Here is a 24945-nt window from a genome sequence, read left to right on the forward strand (position 1 = left end):
AAATAGATTCCTTTACCGTCCATGGGAAATTATTACAGTAAACTGTTACAATGTTTACAAACTACAATACAATTTAGTAAAATAATGTTTATGTTTTACGTATTTAAAATAAAGAGATTAAACGTTTAAATCGATTGTTCGGACGGAAAAGCATAGGCCCTTAAATAAACATTTGTTTCCTTCTGGATAATATCCCGCCAAAAAAAGAAAACATTCTGAACGGAGAAATTTCATTAACTTAAACTAATAATAAACTTTAATTGTGCAGTATAGGAAGGTATGACTGGCATCATGATTGAATTATGCAAAATCATGTTATATCGGAAGATCATGATATTCAGGTGCTGGTATTTAGGACTGGTTTGCCTGCAAAGTAACCAGGTCTCCAATATACAGCGCAGCAGTCTTACGAACCTCAATATCCGGATCCTAGAGGATAAGCACTATATAGATACTTAATTATACAATGGTTAACAAAAATCCCTAGGAGAAAAAATTGTATTTTTTTTTACAACTTCTCTTTGTGTATATTTTACTGTAGCCTGGTTTCCGCACATTAAGTAAATCTAATGTTCCTTCTAGATCCCCTGTCTTCCTCCTAGAACTCCTGTGTTCCTCCTAGAACTCCTGTATTCCCTATCTTGAGCAAATCTAAAGTTCCTCCAAGAACTCCTGTATTCCTACCTTGAGTAGATCTAATGTTCCTCTAAGAACTCATGTATTCCTACCATGACTCTTGAGTAGATCTAATGCTCCTCCAAGAATTCCTGTATTCCTAACCTTGAGTAGATCTAATATTCCTACCTTGACTCTTCAGTATATTTAATGTTCCTCCTAGAATTCCTGTATTCCTAACCTTGAGTAGATCTAATATTCCTACCTTGACTCTTGAGTAGATCTTATGTTCCTCCTAGAACTCCTGTATTCCTCCTAACCTTGAGTATATCTAGTATTCCTCCTAGAACTCCTGTATTCCTTACCTTGAGTAGATCTAGTGTTCCTCCTAAAACTCCTGTTATCAGCTCCTCATCGAATCCATCCTTATCTCCAGGAATAAGACCAGGCTTACAAAGAACCTTGCTTAGCAGAATTACAGCGTTTCTCCTTAATGTGTGGGTAAGAACGTAAAGAGATTTTACAAAAGAAAAAAGTGCAAAATTAAAAAAAGGAAAAGAGTTCTTTATCTTGTATTTATACTTAAATTATGAATCGTGGTTTCAAATCGAATCATACTTTACAGAGATTGCTTTAGACATCCTTTGGGGGGAAGGGGGGGGGGGGGTTGACCATGCAGCCGTGAGCCCAGCAATATCCTGTTCGAAACCATGTAATTGTGAATCATAAAAGAATTAAAATATCATGATTTTTTACTTTCTACACATTTTTGTATGAATGATTTTACCTATCACCTATTGTTCACTGTGAACAGTTGTAAGATCTGTGGATCTTTAAATTCTTTATAAACTATTATGTGTTCAGAGAGTTCAAAGTCGAGAAGTTCTCCAGCTTATCCTACAGAGAACCCCTATCTTCAAGCAACTAATCCTACAAATCTCTACAATTACATTGAATACATTAACGTTCAAATTGTTAATCTAAGATTTTAATGTAAACCTTTTTTAAATGCCTATTTTATAATCTTGAAATTGAGTCTAATTCTATAACTGGATACATGTTTTAAAGACTGTAAATAATTTTTATAAATGCTTAAAAGCTAGCCACTCCATTTAAAATATTGGTTAGTTGCATCCTTCTGATCTGCTTTCGATCTCTTTCTCCAGGTTTATAAATCATCCGTGATTTAAATATTCACATGAAAACTTACTCCATGTTGCTTGATTCTTTTCTAACGGATGGTTTATATCCCATGTTTTTTATATAATTTGTTGCGATAATTGTAATTCTTCCCTCAAAAGTTCCGTGCATGTCTCCACGCACTGAACAGGTAATTATGAAAACATTCAAAGTTGAGTTTGAAAATTATCCTAAACCCTCAAAATTACTTCAACTCTTATGCTAGGCTGGCTCTGAGTTTCTGTTGATCTCTAGAACTTTAACCTCTCCGCTGCCTCGCGAAGCTAAACTTATCTGCATCCTTGGTCTCTAGGATGAAGATGCACTCCTCTCCTCTCACCTACTAATCTTAGGTCATGATAAAACCTAAGTATACAAGAATCCGATTTCAACGGAGTCCGAGTGTTCCTGTATCTCTGGACGCTTAGTTTGAGTTCTCTACATATACAAGACTCGGATCTGACGGGAGTCCGAGTGTTCCTGTGTCTCTGGACGCTTGGTTTGAATTCTATGCTTCCTCGGATAGTATCCTAGAGACGCCTCCATCTCTAAGTATACCAGATCTCCGACAACCCTGACCTGGTTGTCCTGCTCCTCTCCGATACCTCTGACGGACGGACAGGTACTAATTTAGATTACGATGCTTGTGATCTATGTGAGCGAGTCATAACTTGAAAAAGGATATTTGAAAAGACATATAAAGATCTCAACTCAACTCTATAAAGCTCATATTTAGTTATTGTACCCGAGGCTGCGGTGCATTCTAAACGCTATAGGCTACAAACCTCCGGACATATCAACATTGAAAGTGAATTTTTCTATTTATATAAAATGGAATGTTTTATTATATAAACCTGTTTTAACCTGGGGAAAGTTTTATTTTTAAAGGCTAGAATTCTATTTTTATTGTGACTTTAACTAACAGGGTTATTGTGTTTCAGTTCACGGTTGAGTCCTGTATAAACTGCCTACCAGAAGAATATATAAGATATGAATCAGTGCAAATTGAGGTGAGCCGAAGAGAAAGATTTCATGCTCGCTCTTGGTTTGACTAACCTGAGATTAGGATTGCTACTTCTGAAATATCCAAGACACTGTCCTATCAAGCTTTCAAGCATACTGTTAATTTCAGTACTTGAACATCCAATAATTTTATCCATCAGCTGATCAAACCCCTAGAATATTTCCGATGGATTAAACATATATTCCACCCCACTAAAATATATATACAGAAATTGGAAATCAAACCCTTTTAACAACTCCACTTAAAATGTGTCGTTATTAATAAACTAAATATAATCCTTAAAATCTATTAAAATTTTCCATCAAATCAAAACTAAAAATAATATATTTTAACAGTCGATCGAGTCTTAAAGACGTGAATTATTAAAATCCCTCAAACATATTATTCAAAAACTAAATAAATTCTCAAAGAAATGGAAGTAAAAAATAATTAAAAGTAGTAAAAGTCCAACCTTGATTATATTGAAGCTATTTATTTGATAAGCGAGGTCAGGTTCCTTAGCAGCCTCTAGTATAACCTCCAGTGTGGCTAGGCACGCTTTACTTGTCTCCTTGTGCGAGGAAGTACTGTACAGCAGAACAGGACCTTAGAAAAAAATATTTATGAATTTTGAAGATATTAATCTATAGCTTGATTAACTTAAACCCTGTTTTTAGTGAAAGAAGCCTACCTAGAATGGATTGACAATGATCAAGATAAATTGTCCTAAAACTTCCCTCAGCAAACTTAGCCAATGTTTTGTACAGTTGTACAGCAGCTGCTCTATGTTCATTTCCAGCCATTTCGAAATATGGCCGAACCTAAAATTATGTTTTAAATAAAACGAATAAAATTAAAGAAATAAAACTAGAAGCCAAGAGAGAATTCCTTGTTTTACATTTTCTTTAGAAAAAGAATATTTGAATTACCAAATGTATATTTACCTTAAGACTGATCAGATCTATTGAATTATGAACGTAGTGCGCCGGTAGAACAGGTAGGATACGACACAATCCTCTTAATATTAGTATTTGTTTATATTTAATACATTAATCAACCAACATTCATTATTAAAAATTTGGTGTGGATGATTATCCAACCTCATACAGTGAATAAAGTAGGTGTTAATTTTACATTAAAAAATGTATTTTGGTCCGGGTTGACACTCGTCAGTTCTAACGATTCAATAACCATCAATATCAATAATATAAATATGTGAAAAAATTACAAGAAAATTAACAAACAAACAAAATAATTTTTTATCATTTAGTAATCTAACAAATGCACTTAAAAAATGGGACCGCTTATAAAAAAAATCTTAATCAACGTACTTTAGAGCAACAAGTGCTACATCTGAAGATTTTTCGTCCTCTATTCCCTGCACATATCCAGCAACCAAAGCCTTAAAAAGTATATGTAGTATATGAAGTTATAATATATGTGTATATATATGAAGAAAATATATGTATATATATGAAGAAAATATATGTATATATATGAAGAAAATATATGTATATATATATATGAAGAAAATATATGTATATATATATGAAGTTAGAAATTAAACTTGAATAATATTAGCCCACCGCTCCTCTATAGCGAAAAAAATGTATGTCCCAAAGGAAATTTTATACTTTCAAAGAAAAAAATGATCTTTCATTTTTGTTTATGTTTTTTGTCATATTTCGTCAAACTCTAATCTCTGAAGTGATAGATAAAAAATACCTCTGCTAATGTATCAATATCTGCCACAGTGCAGTGTTCTACTCCAACCAGACCTTCTAGAACTAGTTCACGAACCTTACCAGCAGGGTCTTAATAATCAATATCTTATTACTTTAGTATAATGGTGATGGAAGAAGGTTTAACTTGTACAAGGGATCCTCCATGATAACTGATCAATAACCGGCCGTGTGTAGTTCAGCAACGTAGCTCAAATTCGTTTAATTCAGTTCCATGGCTAAGGAAATAGTAGGAGCCGCAATATTTAAGTATCCTGGATCTAGATCAAAGAGACAAATTATTAACCAAAACATTCAAAAAGATATATTTGCTCAATTAACACAATTATTAAGTATTTCAATCTTTCTGATATCTCTGAAGTCTGAATAGCAACGGGTAAATAACGTTTCAGCATAAAAAAATTAATGAGAAGGAAGTAGAACCGGATTTTTTCTTCATTAAAGTAAAAGGTATAACTAAAGAAAAAAATGTCGTGTGCTAGATCCGGATCAAAATGTTTTAGATCCTTAGCACTATGTTACCTGAAATACCCTTGAGAAGAGCTGAGATAACAGAGGAAAGAAGAACCATATCTCCTCCTGCTTTCTCCAGGGATATACAACGTAGGACGGATATACTGGCCTCACGGACACAATCAGGGCTGGAACCATAACTGCACACAGTAAAAAACAATAGAGCTACAATATTCACTCATCAAGAATAACAACATCCTTTTTAAAAAAGCTTTTAACTAGACAATGAAATCGGAAATAATGTGCTAGAGATCTACAATGTTTTTAATACTTAGATCAAGCTTTATCATCTTATTTAATTATGCTAATACGCGATTCTGACATATTGTAACAGAATAAATCAGCCAGACGTAAAGAAAAACATCTACTGTCCCACTGTTCATGATCAAATCATGTCTTAAGATGTAGAAACACAAACCCTGCGCCTTAAACCTAATCTATCATTTAGAGGATTATTGACCTGAAGGGGAGGAGAGATGAAACCATCAGTTGGAGAAGATGTGGAGCATGGATTACAACAGAGCGAACCATACGTCCTAATTCAAGGATTAATCATAAATAAGGATTATAAAGGATATTTTTGGTATTTAATAGACTTAAAGGAACTAAAGATAAAACAATAAATAAAGCACTAAAAGGTATGCGCTCATGTTGTGTGTTGTGTGTGGTTAGGTTAGGTGTGGTGTGGTGTGTGATGTGATGTGATGTGATGTGATGTGATGTGATGTGATGTGATGTGATGTGATGTGATGTGACTATAATAAAACCTACCTAACACAGCCCTGAGTGTTTGTAAATCTGCATGTGTTTGATCAGCTGTTATACTATGAGATACAACCAAACAATTTATTGAAGAAAACAAACTCCTAAATTAATATATTACTTAAATCTCATAATCTAATTGTTTCCTTTCATATTAAGATTTTTTTTACTAATTTCTTCATAAATTGGGGAAAATAAATGATTCTTGAAAAGGGGGAATCTTCAAAATATGTACCCAATTTTCTAGCCTGAAGTCATTTTCAGATTAATAATTTTTTGATTTTATAATTTAATCCTTTAAAAAAAAGGCTTGGATATTAACTAAGTAACAACTGCATAACATGAAAGGTCATGAAACGCTAACTGTATCCTACCTAAGTGCCTCTAGAGCTATAATGAATGGGGATATAGTAGATACTACCCCTGCATCAGATCTTTTTCTCTCAAATCTACAAAATAAAAAATAACTTTAATCATTTATTCCCAAATTGTAATTGCAGCAAAGGTTTTTAAAGTTTTTACAAACTGCACCAATGCACATTGGACAATTCAAATGATGGGTAACATTAAATAAGCTTTTGTTTAAAAACTTCTTCGGTTGGAAAAATGTCAAATTTCTGTTTTACCTGGCGTTTACAAAATGTGATGACACTACGATAAGATGGCTGAATATTTTACCAAACTCCTCTCTTGTAGATTAAAGGATTAAACAACAACACAATGTTTCAACCCAATCCCCCTTCATTTATTTTGTCATAAAGAATGCATATTTCAGTTTAAAGGGATTGTTTGCCTTAATCAAACAAAAACGTACCCTGTAATATCAAAAATCATGGTCTTTTCCTAAAATACCGATTTGCAAATCGTTTTGCAAAATCTTCCGATTTAAAAGTTTCAGTCCTGAACTGTGAAAACCCTATTATAAATCCCCCCCCCAACACGCACATTTAGAGAATGCATATTTTCCTATTTATTTAACCCCTGCCTGCAGATTACTTCTAACTTGTGAGAGTCCAGCATTATTGTTAATGCTGAGATACTGGAAACAGCTAAAATATATGTATTAAAAAAAGAAAAAAATTATCAGGTTATAACAAATAAAATCACGAAAAGTAGGAATTGCTTTAAGCTCAAATGCATTATACATAATGGGGGTATAATTCCCTCTAATCCTTTTAACTTATATTTTTAACTAGATTTTTGGTTTAGATCAAATTTGGCATTTTCAGCTAGAGAGTAAATCTGTGATAGAGCTCTTCGCTGAGCTCATCAATAGTAAATAATTATGTATTTTAGAAATCGATTTTTCTCTCAAAAACCATTATTTTGTTTTTCACGGAAAACGCCAGGCACTTCAGCTAGTATGTTTATAACTGTGTAACTGTAGAATACATCTAGTACATACCTAATGGTTCAGCTAGGTAGGTTCCATGTACAGTTTGCCGAACAGGATGATCACCACTTGTCTCCAACAACAGGTCCAGTACATCAGTGCTCAGCTTTATACCTTGAAAAGTATATTATTTGTGTTAAGATTTCAAAGAGAACAATTCTTCACCCCCCCCCCCCCCCGGGTTCAAGCTTGTATGATTATACTTCTATCAAGAAAATATGTATTTAAGGATGAAATCGTTTTTGATTTTGCACTTATTTAAGCATAGTCTACCTTCTGTAAGCGAAGTCCAGATAAGTTTAGCCGACTGATCGAACGGCATTTCTGCGCGCAGTAGACTAGAAACCACACCACGGCAGTTGTGCACGGCCAGATATCTAATATTGACTGCAACCTTAATTCAAAATAAATTATATTTAAGATTCAAAAAGCTGAAAAAAACGAGTTGAAGCAATCAGTGTTTTTATAATTAATATGCGGATCCACGAATCCAAATACAAAAATTAACCAAAACTTGGAAAAATATTTACGATGCAATCTCCTAACACAAACATGTGTTTGCAGAGTTGCCCAATCCAAAATAAATTAGACTTACAAATATTAATTAAAATAAAATTAATTCTAGTTCAAACCTTAGCCATGAGATCACTCGTCTCATCCACCGCCATCATTGTCATCTTGAAGTGCAGCTTGCTCGCCAAACCAGGAACATTTTGGAACACCTCACTACCCCGTACACTTACTACAACAAGAATTTGACATTAAAACATTTTAGACTTTAAACAGTTTAACAAGTAAACATCTTTATACCCGAAAATTTTTAACATTTTTACAAATTTAATAATTTAACAATTTAACATTTTAACATTTCACAATTTGACAATTTGAATTTGAGTTGACAATTCAATACATATCAAATTTATTATGTGGGGATTTGCCGACCACTTACAACAAATCAACATTTTAAAGATGAATCAATTAAATCTTACATTTACCATATAGGAACTTTTCGCAACACTGGTGAGATTTTTTAAGATGTTACTCAAAATCTTATTACCTAGTCCCTCGAATACTGAGATACAACCAGAAACACTGGTCAACTGAGAATCAAGCAACCCATCAACCAAACTGAAAATTTTCGTTTTTTATATATTTTCTTTTAAAACTTAATTATCTTTCTAGTGCAGGAAAAGGTGCAATTAAGATAAAATCTATCGGTTTTATTAGTTAACACTTAAGCGCCTTTCTCTCCTTCATTATTCACTACAGGGGTGTGTATTTTCCTGAAAAATCACCTCCCCCTTTCCACCCCAGAAGTTATGCATGATTGCCCGTAGCGTCAACATTTTTTGAGTTTTATTAGCTACACTGAAAAAATAATGATTTTAAGGAGAATTTAAACAAATGTTTGGATAAAGAAATATGAAAAAAGATGAAAAACTTGTCTTAATTATCTCCAAAAGTCTTTCACCTATGACTCACTATGTGCCCTGAATAAATTTACCTGTCTAGAAGCGTCAGAATGTGATTATGTTGAATACGCTCGTTAAGCACGTTGACCAGCGCATCACTGATTGCACCGCGGTCAATCTTTCCGGTCATCTCCAGGTTGTTGCATCTGTTTAGTTTCATACATCAATATTTACAGCAACCGTAAACTTTTGTATCATAAAACACAACCATTCGTTACAGTTACCAGGTGTTTTAAAGCTTTGTAATCTAATTGATGTGGATTGAAATTCCAAGTATGACACTTTTAATCTTAAAATAAGAATGGTTTTGTAATAATAGTGATAAAACCGGCCCACCTGACATTCATAGTGTTCAACTGTTCCAATGAGTTTTCTACGGTCTCAGGAGACAAACCCTGGGAAGCAAGAAATAACTTAATTATTTAAAAGTTTGAAGAAAATTACATAACAAGAGACAGAAGGCAGTAAAAAATAAAGATATTTTAAGTATTCCATGTTGGATTTGATACCTCGTAAACACCAAGGATACGTAGAAGGGTCTGAAGACACGCCAAAGCTGTTCTCCTACAAGACAAATCTAATTAATTCGTATGCCATTAACTGAAAAAATATTTGACATTTGTCCATGTGATGTGATAAACTTTTAAGGATACGAAGTGAAATAATTCCATTATTAGGGAGGTATCTTACATAACAGTTCTGATGAATAACTTTATAAAGCCATCATAAAATCCTGTACGATTATTAGTTTACTAGGGTTTTAGAGCGCTTCGCGCTCATCTTCTATTTAAATTGTGAACATGTTCTCTTTGTATATAAACAAAGACAAACAAAAAAATTCGCGAATTTAATAAAAAAAAATTTCGCGAATTTTCAAAATTTTCAAAAATCGAATTTCGTTAGAAGCAAATTTTTGAAAATTCGATCATCCATTAACTTTCCCTGGGGTCAAGTGAGGTCCCACAAAAAATGTGGGCCCGATCAGTTAAGCCGTTTTTACGCTTATTGGATACAAACAAAAAAACAGACAGACAGCTAGACAAGCCAAGTATATATAATATATATAGATTACCTCACAGTTAGTGAGGGATCATGGCATCTAGCCACCATAGCTCCAATCATATACGGTCCAGGGGTAAAGTTGGTTGGAGATCCTACGCCTAATTTTACATTCTTAGCGTACACATCCAAAGCACCCTGAAATTAAGTAATTACATATGTTGTAATGAATCTGCTTCTACTTTAAAATGTTGGGCCGTTGGCCGACAGCTCCCTGTTTTATGAATCTTCCTGTTCATAAGAATGTTGACCGACAGCTCCCTGTTTTATGAATCTTCCTGTACCTGAAGAATGTTGACAGACAGCTCCCTAGATAAAGGTTGGTCTAAACGGAGCCATGTCTCAAGCATTGTAAATATCTCATCAACTGTGGACTGTTCCATATCCTAAATTAGATAGATAAATATGAACTGTCAAACCGATATACTTCGTATCTATTAGAGCATAAATTAAATTTCAAAGATTGTTTAAATCAAGAAAATTCTCAAAGTCGATATGTTTTGAATTTTTGAAGACTGAGCTCAATGGAATAGAAGTGAATTTCTGCAAGGTTATGGGAACAGAATTCATTGATCGATCAGGAGGATTGAGGGCTCTAGATTTGATTAAAGAAAATATTCGTGTTACCTGTTTCAGAAGTTTCTGAATAAGAATGTGAAGACTGTCTGCTATGCTGGTTAACTTTTTCTCTAACTCACTAGCTACCTGGATAAAAAGAAGACCTTGAAAAGACTTTGTAACCCCATAGCTTGGAAACTTAGCTTTGCCTGGTAATCTAACCTTTCTATTTAAAAGTCGACTAACTCAACTTGCGTTTTTTCTAGCAAGCTAAGAACTTTCCCGTGGTTCTAACGAGCTCCCTCGTCAACATTTGAGGAAAACACAGATTACTAGTTTATAAATATTGATGAATAAAAAGTGCCTTTCAACATTTAGAAGCTCAAAAAAGTTCTCAAGTAAAATTGATCTTAGTCTTAGTTTAAATTAAAAGTTACATCCCAATTCAATTCAATTTCATCTTTGTAATTAAAAAAAAAACCTAATCTAGAGATGATTCTACATGTCCCCCACCTTATAATCTTCATGTTTAAAACAGTCCGCCTCAAGAAAACTGTTGAATAGTGTGTTAAAGCTTGCCTTCAGTAGAGAACACCTGAATCACATTTAATTTCAAATCATTTTCAAACAAGACAAAACAAACTAAAAAATTGGAAATTGGCATTTCAGTTTCAAGTTAAATATTTGAACAATGATTTTTAAACTTGAACCTCTTTGAGGGCTACTTAAAGTCATATTAAAAAAACTGTTCCCGCACGGCACATGCCCAATTTGAGCCATTGCGTTTAAAAAAAAAGCATTTGTGGGTTACAGAATACAGATTAGTATTTATTACTGTAAAATTGTGCGGTAAAAGAAAATAAAATCAGAGTTTCAGGGACGTCCAATTCTCATCCCTTATATTCGTAGTGACTAAACCAATAAAGAAAAGAATGGAACAAGATCAAAAAAGAATAAGATTGAACAAGAGTGTGACTAAAATGAAGGTTTTCTGACAACAAACTAAAAATAAAAACTCTGACAAATACCGATGCTGTACCTAGTTAATTGACTGATGACCGGTGGGAGCTGAATCAGATTTGTAATCGCAATCAGGGCCATTTGCTTAGATTTCAGGGATATCAAGTTATCCTAAAACAGAATTTTAATTTGGTCCAGCCAACTAAAACAACCTACCCTGGTTACGCAGGTCCAGAGGTAAAACTTTTGTATGAATTAGCGATAATCTACAATGATAGATCACGATATTCACCGTAGGAACTTTAAAATTTGAGGGATACGTGCTTGATTCTATAAATCCTTACAGTGTACGGCCATTACGAAATATCCACGAGGAATTTACTTGATCCCGGAAGTCACAAGCTTTGAATTTAAAATTCGGTGATGGTGATGGACCGAACCTCGGTAGAGTAAATAAAGTAGATGTTAGTTCCACATTTTATTGAAAACATATTTCGGTCTGGGTTGACCCTCGTCAGTTCTTAAGATTGTTTCTGTCATTAAGATTAAAAACAAACAAATATTTTCTTTTGTTTACTGCAGTTTTTGTTAGTTTATTTTCTACCTGAAGTACTGCAATGACAGAGCTGAGGATCTCCTCTTGCTGTGGCATCACGAAATACGGGTTGTGCTTGTGAACGCTATGAAAGGCGGTAGCAACCTCAGAAACAGAGGCCAGCACCGACTCCTGCAGTTACGGGATATTTTCAAGATTAGATGATGATAAAAGATAGCTAACTAACTTCTAAAAGCTAATTTTTTTTAGAGAATGGCAATAAATATATGTGGGCTTATGTTTGCTAGACTTTCGAAGCCAACCCCCCCCCCCCTCTCTACATATTTTCACTCGAAAAACAATCGACTTTGCCAAAAAGTTTATCCATTTATATCTTAAATATGTCCCAAAAATGTCAAAAAATGATGTGGTTTTTGCAAAAAAATTATGGACAATTTTCAAGAAATAATAATATTGAACTTATTTACGCATATTTTGTAGTAATCAATCAATGAACATTGAACATCCCTGTATTTTCTCGGACTCTCTGCAGGTAAAGAGAGCAGGAGCAAGGAAATCTTTGATCATCTTCTCAGCAAACCGTTCCAGCTCTGGGGTTGGTGCATTCTGCAATTAAAACAATAATTACTTCATAATATTAAATAAAAATGTATTTTTCGAATCAATTTTTTTACCTTGGCCGCTTGTCCCACACTGTGCAGGATTATTGCTAAACTCCTAAAATAAACAATTTGGATTAAGCATGAAACAAACATATTTTTAGGAATATCAAAGTTGTACAGTAGAGGCCATATTTTTAAACCTCAAAATGTATAAACTTTTTACAGATTAAGGATTTTGAAAATTAGTAATTAATATTCTACTTGTTTATGAATCTGGGTCCGATTTTAATGAATTCGCTGGTCGCTGGACAACCTATCGCCAGTTCAAATCTTGAACCACCGTTGAACTGGCGGTAGGTATTTCAGCGACCTAGCTCAAATCATAAATTTCGGTCTTTGTTTTTTGCCTGACCTTGACTGCGTTTGTTCACCAGCTTTATCTCGTAATAAACCGAAGAATGTTGTTGACTTCTTTTTAACCTAAAAACTCTTAGTTTAGAATATGTCTTTTAATTTGACTGCTGAATGAAGATCATGGAGATAAAGTACGAGCTTTAACAAAATGTTAAAAATAAACCAATTTAAACGCTGTATTTTCTACACAACTTAATAATTTTGGTCTTAACCAGAATTTCAATAATAATCACAAATCAGGGCTTCAACTGTCAAATTTATACTTATATCCAATATTGACCAAATATTTAAGATAAAGTAATGTTGCTAGCCTACCTGGGATTTGTAAAGTGTGTCCAATTTATCCATGACAAGGTTAAGATGAGTACTGGCAGTGGACCCGAAGGCAATACCACAGCTCTCCTCCTGGACCCCGGGCTCTAGAGCTGCCAGGAATAATGAGGATAAATGGTTCAGGATCACCTGGAACAATATTAAGTCAAAGCAGGTATCCGTCGTTTGATCCTGTCAACCAAACTTAACCAGCGTTGAGATCACATACCATTGATTGGTTGATTGAACATTCTGCATAATTTCATAATTTTGCCAATGTAGTTGGCAACATCTGCCAGTTTTTAAAAACTTTTTTAATGTCATTAATTAGCGTAAAAACATCAAAATTTGGCCATTTTCCTCCATTAATGATCCCTCAATATAAACCTGGGAGGAGCCCTCATAATGTAAAAGAGTGTAAGACTGGGCTAGTTTAATCATGAAGTTAACTCGTTTATTTTAACGTTTTTCCGGTTTTCTTATTTGTTATCTTCTTCAAACGATCGTTTCACAGTCAAGCCTTTCTGGCAGAAAATGTATTTCCCTTATTCTAACTCTTAAACTAGCTATGATTGATTTTTTTCTTTGGAGGTTTCTATTTCTATCCTTTTTGGACGTTCACTTCAATTTTGTGTGGTTACATATTCATGACCTTTGCCTGTGTCTGTATAACAATCCTAGTAAAAGGGATCAATCTATAACAGGCATTTGTAATATTAACTAACCTCGTTACTCTGTATTTGAACCAGAACCTTCCCTACAGACTTGATTGCAAACGATTTCTCAATAGAGGAGTTCTCGTACATGTTGAACTGATGAACCAAACAGTTCCCCATCTTCATACACCAGTCCTGGTCCTCCATTTTGACCAGAGAGTCTATCAATAGTCAAATCCTTAAAAGAACCTTGATACCTGAAATGATTAAAACATGATTATTCATTTAAACCACTTAACAAAAATAATTCTTTGAGACAAAGTTATATCCCAAAAAATCCTGAAATTACAATCACCAGATAGACAAAATCTTGACGGAAAAACTCCTAAAAAGACTAACTTCTAAAAAAAAACTCCTGATCAGACAAGCTAAAAATGAAGACTCCTATAAAGACCCCTTGAAAATAAAACTTCTGAAAAGACCGACTCGAAAAACCAACTGCTGTAAAACCAACTCCTGAAAATACAATCTCATAAAAAGAGAAACTCCCGAACAGACCAACTCCTCAAAGAACTCATAAAATGACAAACTACGGAGAATATAAACTTCTAAATACAACTTAAGAAATGAAAAAAAATCCAAAAAAAGGACAAATTCAATTTGCCTTGTAGCATTTTTAAAAGCTCGGCCAACGACAATTCTAGAAGAAATGAAGTTACTCATATGATAATATTCTTAGATTCTAGAGAGAACTAAATTTTAAAGTTATTTTCTGATTTATTGAAAGGATTTGTTTCCTGTGAGTAGATCTAGCAACCAGTTGTGCCATTGATGAAGGTCTACAGGTTCATGTTGATCCAGGTAGTGCAGGAGAAGGGGAAACCTGGAAACAACCGCGAATTAGTCCTAATGCGGAATTCATTCCGAGTAAACCTAAAGTGGAGGAATCCTAGCAGTCTTAATGCGTCACAGTAAAATGTAAGCAAACCCACCTACACGCTTGATCCCACATAGGTTTATTACATGTAACAAAATAAATTCGGATCCACATTAAGTTAATATACGCACTGTTTCCGTTGTGTTTTGTCTTAAATGAGTAATTTTTAAACTTTTTATTTTTTACATTGAACTTTACCATGCTTGCTAGTTCACACTTTGGTCCATTGTGGTCCGCAACCAAGTATCGCGGTGACTTGGGCTCTTCCGCAACCTCTCCTTATGTCTTGTGACTAACCTTGAATCCCAGAGTTCTTTCAATCCGAAGTGAATATTTGGAGCAAAACTTTTCAAGAATTTGAGGATATTAATCCCGCGCCCATTAACCTAAAGAAAATATTAATTGATACACAACTACAAAGAATTATAATGTAAAGTTATTTCAAAGGTGTAAGCATTTTTTTACTGCAGTGTACTGTCTCTGGGCTGTAAAGTAAGCACAAGACGGATGTCAAAGCTTGATATGGGATCCATCTTTAACAAAAAAATCAATGAAATATTCTGGTCATAGAAAACTATTATGTGAATTTTTCAAATCTAATGCTTTTATCTCCTCGGATACCAGAGGAAAACTGATGCATATACCACACAGCGAGAACTGGTTTCAATATGTACGCAGAGAATACGCAACCGCAATTTACGTTCCTTGCCTTATTGCCTTGCACAACAGCATCAATAAAAAGAAAATTGAGAAGACCGTACCTTTAAAAAGAAATCTAACCATGATACAGTAAGATTCAGAGTAACTATGAAAATTCGTAATATTACCTTGTTCACGACCCCTAAAGAATTCTAATTTTTCGGGAAATATAAAAATGATTAACATAATTTGAAATCAAAAGATTCAATTTCTTGTTGCAGATATCTAGACCATAGTCATGTTTTTTTAAATAAAGATTTAGCACCTGGGGATTAGATGCTAACACGAGGAGTCTAGAGAAGAGAACTACAGGACTTGTACAGTACTGCAAGTTCTCAAACTTTACGCTAAACTCAGGATCCTAGAATTATGCAATTGGTTATTATCATCAGTGCAGGATTAGTACAGTACTGCAAGCTCTCAAAATTTACACCAAACTCAGAATCCTAGAATTATGTAATTGGTTATTATCATTAGTACAGGATTAGTACAGTACTACAGTCTCTCAAACTTTACACCAAACTTAGAATCCTAGAATTATGTAATTGGTAATTATCATCAGTACAGGATTACTACAGTACTGCAGGCTCTCAAACTTTACGCTAAACTTAGGATCCTAGAATTATGTAATTAGTTATTATGATCAGTACAGTATTAGTACAGTACTGCAAGTTCTCAAACTTTGCACCAAACTTAGAATCCTAGAATTATGTAATTGGTTATCATCATCAGTACAGGATTAGTACAGTACTGCAGGCTCTCAAACTTTACGCTAAACTCAGGATCCTAGAATTATGCAATTGGTTATTATCATCAGTACAGGATTAGTACAGTACTGCAAGCTCTCAAACTTTACACCAAACTCAGAATCCTAGAATTATGTAATTAGTTATAATCATAAGTACAGGATTAGTACAGTACTGCAGGCTCTCAAACTTTACACCAAACTCAGAATCCTAGAATTATGTAATTGGTTATTATCATCAGTACAGGATTAGTACAGTACTGCAAGCTCTGAAACTTTACACCAAACTCAGAGTTCTAGAATTATGTAATTGGTTATTATCATCAGTACAGGATTACTACAGTACTGCAGGTTCTCAAATTTTACACCAAGCTTAGAATCCTAGAGTTATGTAATTGGTTATCATCATCAGTACAGGATTAGTACAGTACTGCAGGTTCTCAAACTTTGCACCAAACTTAGAATCCTAAAATTATGTAATTAGTTATTATCATCAGTACAGGATTAGTACAGTACTGCAGGTTCTCAAATTTTACACCAAACTTAGAATCCTAGAGTTATGTAATTTGTTATTATCATCAGCACAGGATTACTACAGTATTGCAGGTTTTCAAATTTTACACCAAACTTAGGATCCTATATTAATATCTTCCTCTTGGGTTAATAATTCCTCATAAAACAACCGTGAGTTTTCACTGCTAACCACTGCTATTACCCCGACCTGCAGTACTTACCTCTGCAGCTTGTTTCTTGATTGATAAAACAGCCAAGGATTTTGATACAGCAGAAACAGCAAGCGTTGACGTGTCCTTAATTGTAAAATATTGTAATCAGTTTGATCTCAACTTTATTGAATGACTGGTTGACAATAATAATAATAATAACATATACAAAAATGTGTCTTTACAAGAATACAGCAAAAGCAGTCAGAAAATTCACTCATGAAAAATAGCCATGATGCTGCTTTGAAAAGTACAAATAAAAAAAACCTGAATTTCTTTTAATATACGACTTAATCAATTTAAGTTGCGTAATCACAAAAAGGAATGAAAGTCTAATTGTATAAAGGAACTAAATACAATTATATTACAAATGAATGAACTAGACCAACCTGCATTAAATACTCTAGTAAATACGGCCACAGAACAGGCTCAACTCCAACTACTAAAAATATTCTTGTTATTTAATGGGGATATGTAATACATACCCCTAAAACGAATCTTAATGCGATTAATTTACAAGTTCTATAAAATTCCGTAGCAATTAATAAAAGCTAGCGCGATCGCAAAACTTATTAATAGCTTAAAGGGAGTGTTCGCGAAAAAAAAGGCTTACGGCGAAAAATAAGCGCTTTTGATCGCTACTAATCTTACTTCTATCTGTTGCGTCTATCAGGAGAAAATTTATAAAAACGACTCATACCGAAGAAGTTCATACGAACTCAGAAAGTTGCAACATTCAACTCGGATCGTAAAAAATTAATTTAATTCCAAACAAATCATTCATTTTTATGATCTGATAGTTACTTTTAAAAACATTTATTCCAGTTTCGAGGATTTTTGATAATGAAGACGACATTTTCATATTTACATAGATGACTTTTGTTTGTAATATCTGAATCCTTAGTCTTCAATTTTTCGCGAACACTCCCTTTGTGGTTCAGGAGCAATACTATTCCTGTAATAAATACAGAGGCCTCATAGTAATCTAGATAAATAACGTTGTACATTGTTCGCTTATTAATAAATACGCATATCATGTATTTCCATTAATGACGAAAAACTTGTAATTAAGTCTATTAAATTTAATCTAGAATCTAGAATCTAAAATATACTCAATTGGTATAGACTCCGCTTTGATTACAGTGATAGAGTAATTGATCCTCGTTTGAACGAACGAGTTGATAAGATCGTGTCCATTGGTTTGGCATTCATAGTTTACGAGATCGTGTCCATGTTGACAATAATAGCTGACGAGATCGTGTTCATTGGTTTGGCATTCATAGCTTACGAGATCGTGTCCAGTTTTGACAATGACAGTAAAGTGAAATTGAGTTGTACCTGGATAGATACGTGTTTAAGAACCCCTTATGGAGTATGGCATTTACTACACCCCCACCCTACGGCCAACCCTCCCCCTCTCTACCTGAATTAGTGAGTAGCTGCAGTATATTATCCCCCATAATAGCTAAAGGTTCAGGAGCAGTACTGCTGAACTCGGTACCCCTATCTCCTTCTTCGCACATTTTTACGATAAAATCTATGAAATCTTTTCCAGACTCTCCTAAACAAATATAGCTTTATTTCAAGACGTAGACTATAATAATGAGAAATATTTGAGTCGTGTAGACGACGTTGAACCACTTCTCTTCAACTTTAACGCGGTTCAGTCACTTCTCACGCTATTCATTAAATCTGGTCTCTGATCACATTAAAAATATCCTCCATTTCATGAGTAAAAGCCCGTGAAAAACATATCAATACCAACGATATAAAATCAATTTTCTTAAGTTAATTAAGATAATTAACCTGAAAGACAACCATGATCTCCCAGAACAACAATTATTTGAGCAATCAGTCTTCGTACACTACTGTTCTGTTCTCCTAAATAAATTAGATATAAAATATAAGAAGAAGAAAATCAGAAATTCAGACCGTGTTTCCATACACACAATGATTTGCGCATCTTGTGCGTAAAAAACATTTTAACCATACTTAGCAAAATTGTGATGCTTTTCAATTGGAATCAAGGTTCAATCATTCGGAATTAAGTAATTTTGGCTAACAACATCATTCTTAGGTTTTCAGCAAAACTTGATATGGATGAATTCTTTTCTTGATTTGTCAACTTTTACCCCCTTTACTAAACCTTAACATTTCACTGATAGATTGAGTAACTCACCTAGGTTCTGATGGATGGCTCTGGTGATCTCATCCAACCTGTAGTTCAGGGTTTTGGTGGGAAGGTTGAGTATGTGCTTGACCACGGTTAAAGCTCCTACTCGGGATTTATCGTCAGAGTTATCAAACTTCAACAGTAAACCTTTCAACAATACACACTTAATATTGGTTAGTTATTCCGTTTACTAAGAACTAAGAAGGAAATAAGGGACATTTATTTTCTTGAATTTTGAAAATCATTTTGTTTCCCAGAAATTATGTATGTTTGCACGAAGCGAAAAAAATGGAATTTTTCGATGACTTGTGGAAAATTAATTTTTTTTGAGGGGAAAACAATTTTTAGGAAAAAGTATGATAAGCATAAGAAAACTTTCCTTTTGACCCCTAATTCTTAAATCATACACCCTGAGGAAAGAAATATCCATATTCGTAACTTAACCATCAATTTAGCATCTTTACTGTGAGATAATTTTCTTCTATTGTTTTTTTTTTTACCAAAAACCGGATTTCATTTGAACAAAACATAGGAAGGTGAAGAAAAAAGGGTCTGGATGATGGTGAAATGTTTCAGAAAAAATAAATAAAGAATCAATGCCCAATATTCTTGAAATTATATATTTATTTTAGGACTTTAGGATAGGAATTTGAAAAATTTTGTTTATTTGGTATAATTTTTTCTTGTTGGGGGAGGTGGGGGGTATACACCATTCAAAACTGAAAACTCTGCGATACCATAAATTAATCCAATATTTTATTAAGTATGTTTTCCTGATACAACTTTCTCTGGATAGTACTTCATGAGAGTATCAAAGCTTCTGATGGCTTCATGATGGTTCTTCAGGATAGAATGACTTGTATAGTCTGCAGGTATACAAACCTGTATACAAGATTAGAAACCTCAGTGATCATTCAACAAATATGTTTTTTTTTAATTAATAAAAAAGGAATTCATCAGTGAACTTCTTTAAAAAAAGGGCTTTAGACTAGAAAGGGAAAACAATAGAAAAGTTCTGCAATCTAATCAAAGAAGACTTTTTTGCAATATTAATAGCATATTAGATTACTATTTAACAAGAAGACTGTGAAAATAAATCTTTTTTCAATGAGGATTTTGAGTTTTAAAGGGTGTGATGATCTAACCTGGATAAACATAGCTTGAAGTATAGGATCAAGGATGGTCTCTAGAACAGCAGGAGATGCTGACGTCATCATATCTATCAACTGAGAGGCACACACAGTAATCTCTTAATATTTTTTAAAATATAGTTTTCTATCTAAAAGTTTCTCATCTTTCCGTCTAAATATCCAAACTAATTAAACCTATAACTATAATGTAAAAAGATAGTTTACAACAGAGTATCACAATCTCATTATCTTTCAATCTACACCTAACACTGTACCGTGTGTACTATTTGTTAAAACAACTCTTCAAAAGCTTCTTAAAAAATCAAACTTTTAAAAGTTATCAAAAGTAGCTGTGTGAAATAATGTTTCACTTCCGTTAAATCAGATCCTTACTCGTTACCTAAATTAGCGACGCTTCCCAACCGTTTGTAGAGAGCTAGAAGAGCCAGTATCATAGTAACACCGTGATCAAGTACATTGTCACGGGACAGGAATGGAGTACACGCAGCCATACTTTCCAGAATCAGTGTCTTCATCTAAACAGGTAGGTATGTAGCTAGTTAAGTAGGAATGTAGGTAGGTATGTAGGTAGGTATGTAGCTAGGTAAGTAGGAATGTAGCTAGGTTTTTACCTTGGTTTCTTTAGCTGTTGATAACCAGGTTGTGTAGAGTGTATCATATATTGTATCACCTTCAGTTTGGAAATGAGCTGAAATAAAGCAATTTATAAATATACGTCTTTGGTTGAGATATAAGTAGTAAGAGGAGGATAGGGATTTCATGCAAGGCAGGAGGGTCGGGGTGTTAGATAATTATCAAAAATAAAACTAGTTCCTTGAAGCTGTCCTAATAAATAACCATAAAATGTAACCTAAATGCCCTTTCCCCATATTCAAAGATCTACTTTAATAGAGAAAATGTAAAAATGAATGGCGCTCATGAAACCAACAAGAAATTATAAAATTGATCAAAATAATCACGTATAGAATATCTAACAAACATACCTGTCGTAACAGAGGTATCAGGCATCTCATTAATGTTCGAAACATAATCGAGAATAGCTTCCGAAAATCTGAACATTTTTATTTAAAATAAAAATTCCAATTTATTTTCTTTGTTGTTATATTAAATGAATATTTAGTTACCAATACATACCAATATTTGATCTATTACCTGCAAATAGCTTTACATATTTCAGTTCTCAGTGCTACTTCAGGGAGTTTAGTACTCTAAACAAATATTAGTTGAATGAGTTCACAAGTTTCTTATAAAATAAGCTCTTTTTATCCCCACTCCCCGCCCCCGCCAAAAAATTGTCCGTATTCAAGTTCGGTTCGACACCAACCATTTACAATGCCCCTTAGTGTAAAATGTTACTTATGCCAGCTTTAAAGACGGCTGTGTGGTCAATTTATAATTTATTGTCAAGGGACGTATGCAAAATTTATTGGAGAGCCGAGGGGGGGGGGAGCATTCAATAATTGCAGGGAGATGGGTGGGGTTGGGGGTTTAAACATGGGGTTTAAGCTTTAAAATGAAAAATGTTTTTAACCCCTGATGCAAATATTGTTTACCTTCATGACATGCGCTGTAGTTGAGAGAATAGCTTTGAGGAATGGAACACACTGTGTAGGATGCCTGTAGGCTAGACTAGCTAGACACTCAACCACTAGGGGGTTTATTAAACTACCTAAACATTATCATATTGTATTATTAACTAGACTAGCTAGACACTCAACCACTAGGGGGTTTATTAAACTACCTAAACATTATCATATTGTAATTATTAACTAGACTAGCTAAACACTCGACCACTAGGGGGGTTTATTAAACCACCTAAACATTATCATATTGTATTATTATTAACTAGACTAGCTAGACACTCAACCACTAGGAGGTTTATTAAACTACCAAAACATTATCATATTGTATTATTTTTAACTAGACTAGCTGGACATTCAACCACTACGGGGTTTATTAAACTACCTAAACATTATCATATTGTATTATTATTAACTAGACTAGCTAGACACTCAACCACTAGGGGGTTATTATTAAACATAATCAAATTGTATCATTATCAGTTTGGAAAATAACAAAAAAAATGTATAATGATGTTGCAAGGGGGGGGGGAGCTTTTTGAGAAAACATGTATGCTGACCATAGCATATTATTCCAAGATCATGATTCCATAATCTTGGGGCACTTTGAGTACGTGTTAACCACTGAAGCTAGTTACAAAACTTAAGTTAAGTGTGCTAACCTGTATTATTTGGCTGAAAATGAACAAGAAGTACATCCATAACCTTATCCATGTACGTTCCACCCAGATCCACTAAGATACTGTCCAGATGTGAACCCTAATAAATTTCTATATCAATATATCCATTCCAGGATTTACATCTTCCTGGTTACTGATCCATTGATCTTAAAGTCTTTGCTAGATTTAAAAAAAACAAAAAAACAATAATACAAAATCAAGCAACGTTCCTCGGTTTACTTCTCGAATCTTAAAATAAATTAGGGAGATCTTTAAAATTTCTGACAGACCATAAACCTTTCCTGAGTTGAAGTAAGTTACAAACATTAATGATTAACGTTTTGATATTCAATGCTCGACTTACTTTAGCTGAACCCCGTAACATTTCATCAACAACAACAGCCATTATCTGTCCAAGGATTGCACGATGACGAACATCACCTTAAACAAGAACATGTTTAGCCAGGAATAGCACTTCCCTACCATTGCTTTAAAAAAACGTCACAATGAAATATTATGTATTTAATTCCGAATTATTCCTCTTAAAGTTTTTGATATAGCTAAGATCAGTAGTGACCTGGCTTGTCAAATGTTAAATAATATTTCTCTTATTTCTCAGATTTAGTTTGTTTATGTTTCCCTACCAGGATCCAGACTGCTGTGTTTAACCAGTACAGTGATGACCGGCTGAAGGGCGCTGGTGAGCCGACCAAACGGCTGAACCTGACTCGGTGATACAGATGGTCGACGCCCACTGATTGGCGATGAGGGAGAAAGAGTTTGTTTTTCCTTCGAGTATTCAGAGAACCATTCCTGTAAACAGATGGAAATTTAAAAAATAACTGTAAGCTTACCGTGATAATAACAGCTTTTTCCACAGAACATAGAATATGAATATTGTCAGTCCCTTTGAGTCTGAAAGGGAGTTCAAAGTGTTCATTTCGTGTAAATGTTCACAAATTATATGCAGTAAAGTACATTAATACAGTATGCTCCCTAGACTATCCATTTCAATTTCTAATTTTAAAGCTGCTAAATAAAATTTTCAAGGTTAGTAAGGTGAATACAAAATCATTTAATTTATAGTTATAACTAATAATTCTGGTAAAATCCGACTATTCTAAGTTGGAACAGTTAACATTATGAAAGGTTGCAAATAAGTTTTATGCTCTTATTCTGACCAACACTATTTTTTATTTTCCTAATGTTAAAATCAGTGTTTCGGATCCATATCATTTTGATTCGGATCCGGATCCGGATCCGAGGTAACTTTTGATTCTGTGAATCGGATTTTCCCTATTAAATGTTATGCAAGGTTATAATTTATAAACTATAGTAATCCTAAAGTTAAAAATGTCGTCATTACTATTATATAAATGTAAACATTAAATTATTAAAGATAATTTTGAAAAATTTTCGTCATGTAAATAATACATTTACGAACCATTTTGATTTATTTATTCCATGGTTTTGGTTAATTTTTGGCGCTACCCGGATCCATATCAACGTTTCCTGATACTGGTCCGGATCCGGATCCGGATCCGACCAAATGATACGGATCCAACCGGATCCGGATCCGGATCCGGATCCGGATCCGAAGCACTGGTTAAAATGTTAATAAAAGCAGGTTGTCCAGTAAGAATCAGTTCGACATAAACTGGTGAAGATCTTTGTCTTTATATTCATGAAGCAAGATTTACTGGTTTGTTTTCATTGCTATAGAGTGCTAAGACTCCATTAAAAGTGTGACACTAATATTTCAATGATAAGTTTTTATACTTTTTTAGTTTTGATTGTGGTTTCACTTCATCATCTCGAACTTTGCGAGATATAGTGACTCAGACTGAAAAGCTCTGTCCATACTATTACAAGTATGCAGAGATTTGCAAAATCTTACCAAACTTGGTTTGAAATGAAGATGAACTAAAAAAAAATAATAAAGTAGGTAGTCTGGCAGCATGCTTTAAGACTCAGAAGTTTGATGAAAGTGTCTAATCTAAGGCTAAAAGCATCGTCCATATTTTTGGGAAAGGTCAGAAAATGTTAATTTCCACTCTTCTGTCAGGACTAGGGTGAGATTCAAATTGATATTTCTGAATTAAGGTATATATCAATACTTCAAAAAACGAAAAAGTTAAGTGAGCATGAAAAGGTAAGTGAGCATGTTTTACTAAAGTAAAAAAGGTAAGTTTGCATGTTTTAATATAAAAGAAAAAGGTAAGTGCGCATGTTGTTTTTAAGTTAAAAAAGGTAAGTTTAAATGTATTAACGTAAAAGAAAAAGGTGAGTTTGCCCTGTGCTTGTTGTCGGTACAAAATAATTAAGTTTTAATATTAATATTGATCTATACTGAAAAGATCAATATAAGGAGCGTGTAAGAATGAATATTCTTCAACTAGTGTAAGAATTTCCATTCTTCAATGATCGGAGCGTGTAAGAATATACATTCTTTCACGCTCTGACCGTGTAATAATTTCCATTCT

General features: G+C 33.8%; 1 protein-coding gene across 1 annotated transcript in view; it reads right to left on the reverse strand.

Moving 5' to 3' along the window:
- Positions 1–84: 84 nt before the first annotated feature.
- Positions 85–24945, reverse strand: part of LOC111698572 (maestro heat-like repeat-containing protein family member 1) — a 28738-nt gene continuing 3877 nt past the window's right edge. Inside the window, exons 5-54 of the mRNA XM_023468931.1 lie at positions 23107–23275; positions 22827–22903; positions 22466–22562; positions 21777–21892; positions 21376–21431; positions 21207–21274; positions 20835–20911; positions 20603–20738; positions 20218–20321; positions 19846–19954; positions 19079–19219; positions 18706–18780; positions 18323–18460; positions 17289–17341; positions 16912–16986; positions 15698–15793; positions 15031–15119; positions 14594–14679; positions 13866–14017; positions 13144–13290; positions 12827–12894; positions 12487–12529; positions 12320–12418; positions 11861–11983; positions 11336–11427; positions 10810–10891; positions 10366–10443; positions 10023–10124; positions 9752–9876; positions 9189–9243; positions 9016–9074; positions 8712–8825; positions 8265–8335; positions 7840–7949; positions 7481–7601; positions 7220–7321; positions 6800–6863; positions 6441–6503; positions 6189–6263; positions 5824–5918; positions 5513–5588; positions 5062–5192; positions 4523–4611; positions 4129–4199; positions 3742–3814; positions 3489–3618; positions 3270–3403; positions 2851–2969; positions 981–1104; positions 85–429 (exon numbers count right to left, since the gene is read on the reverse strand). Coding sequence (XP_023324699.1) covers positions 352–429; positions 981–1104; positions 2851–2969; positions 3270–3403; positions 3489–3618; positions 3742–3814; positions 4129–4199; positions 4523–4611; positions 5062–5192; positions 5513–5588; positions 5824–5918; positions 6189–6263; positions 6441–6503; positions 6800–6863; positions 7220–7321; positions 7481–7601; positions 7840–7949; positions 8265–8335; positions 8712–8825; positions 9016–9074; positions 9189–9243; positions 9752–9876; positions 10023–10124; positions 10366–10443; positions 10810–10891; positions 11336–11427; positions 11861–11983; positions 12320–12418; positions 12487–12529; positions 12827–12894; positions 13144–13290; positions 13866–14017; positions 14594–14679; positions 15031–15119; positions 15698–15793; positions 16912–16986; positions 17289–17341; positions 18323–18460; positions 18706–18780; positions 19079–19219; positions 19846–19954; positions 20218–20321; positions 20603–20738; positions 20835–20911; positions 21207–21274; positions 21376–21431; positions 21777–21892; positions 22466–22562; positions 22827–22903; positions 23107–23275 — 4827 coding nt within the window. The 3' untranslated portion in view covers positions 85–351. The remainder of the gene's footprint in view (positions 430–980; positions 1105–2850; positions 2970–3269; positions 3404–3488; positions 3619–3741; positions 3815–4128; positions 4200–4522; positions 4612–5061; positions 5193–5512; positions 5589–5823; positions 5919–6188; positions 6264–6440; positions 6504–6799; positions 6864–7219; positions 7322–7480; positions 7602–7839; positions 7950–8264; positions 8336–8711; positions 8826–9015; positions 9075–9188; positions 9244–9751; positions 9877–10022; positions 10125–10365; positions 10444–10809; positions 10892–11335; positions 11428–11860; positions 11984–12319; positions 12419–12486; positions 12530–12826; positions 12895–13143; positions 13291–13865; positions 14018–14593; positions 14680–15030; positions 15120–15697; positions 15794–16911; positions 16987–17288; positions 17342–18322; positions 18461–18705; positions 18781–19078; positions 19220–19845; positions 19955–20217; positions 20322–20602; positions 20739–20834; positions 20912–21206; positions 21275–21375; positions 21432–21776; positions 21893–22465; positions 22563–22826; positions 22904–23106; positions 23276–24945) is intronic.

Source organism: Eurytemora carolleeae, unplaced genomic scaffold (genome assembly GCF_000591075.1).
Source record: "Eurytemora carolleeae unplaced genomic scaffold, Eaff_2.0 scaffold297, whole genome shotgun sequence".
In the NCBI taxonomy this organism is placed as follows: domain Eukaryota; kingdom Metazoa; phylum Arthropoda; class Copepoda; order Calanoida; family Temoridae; genus Eurytemora; species Eurytemora carolleeae.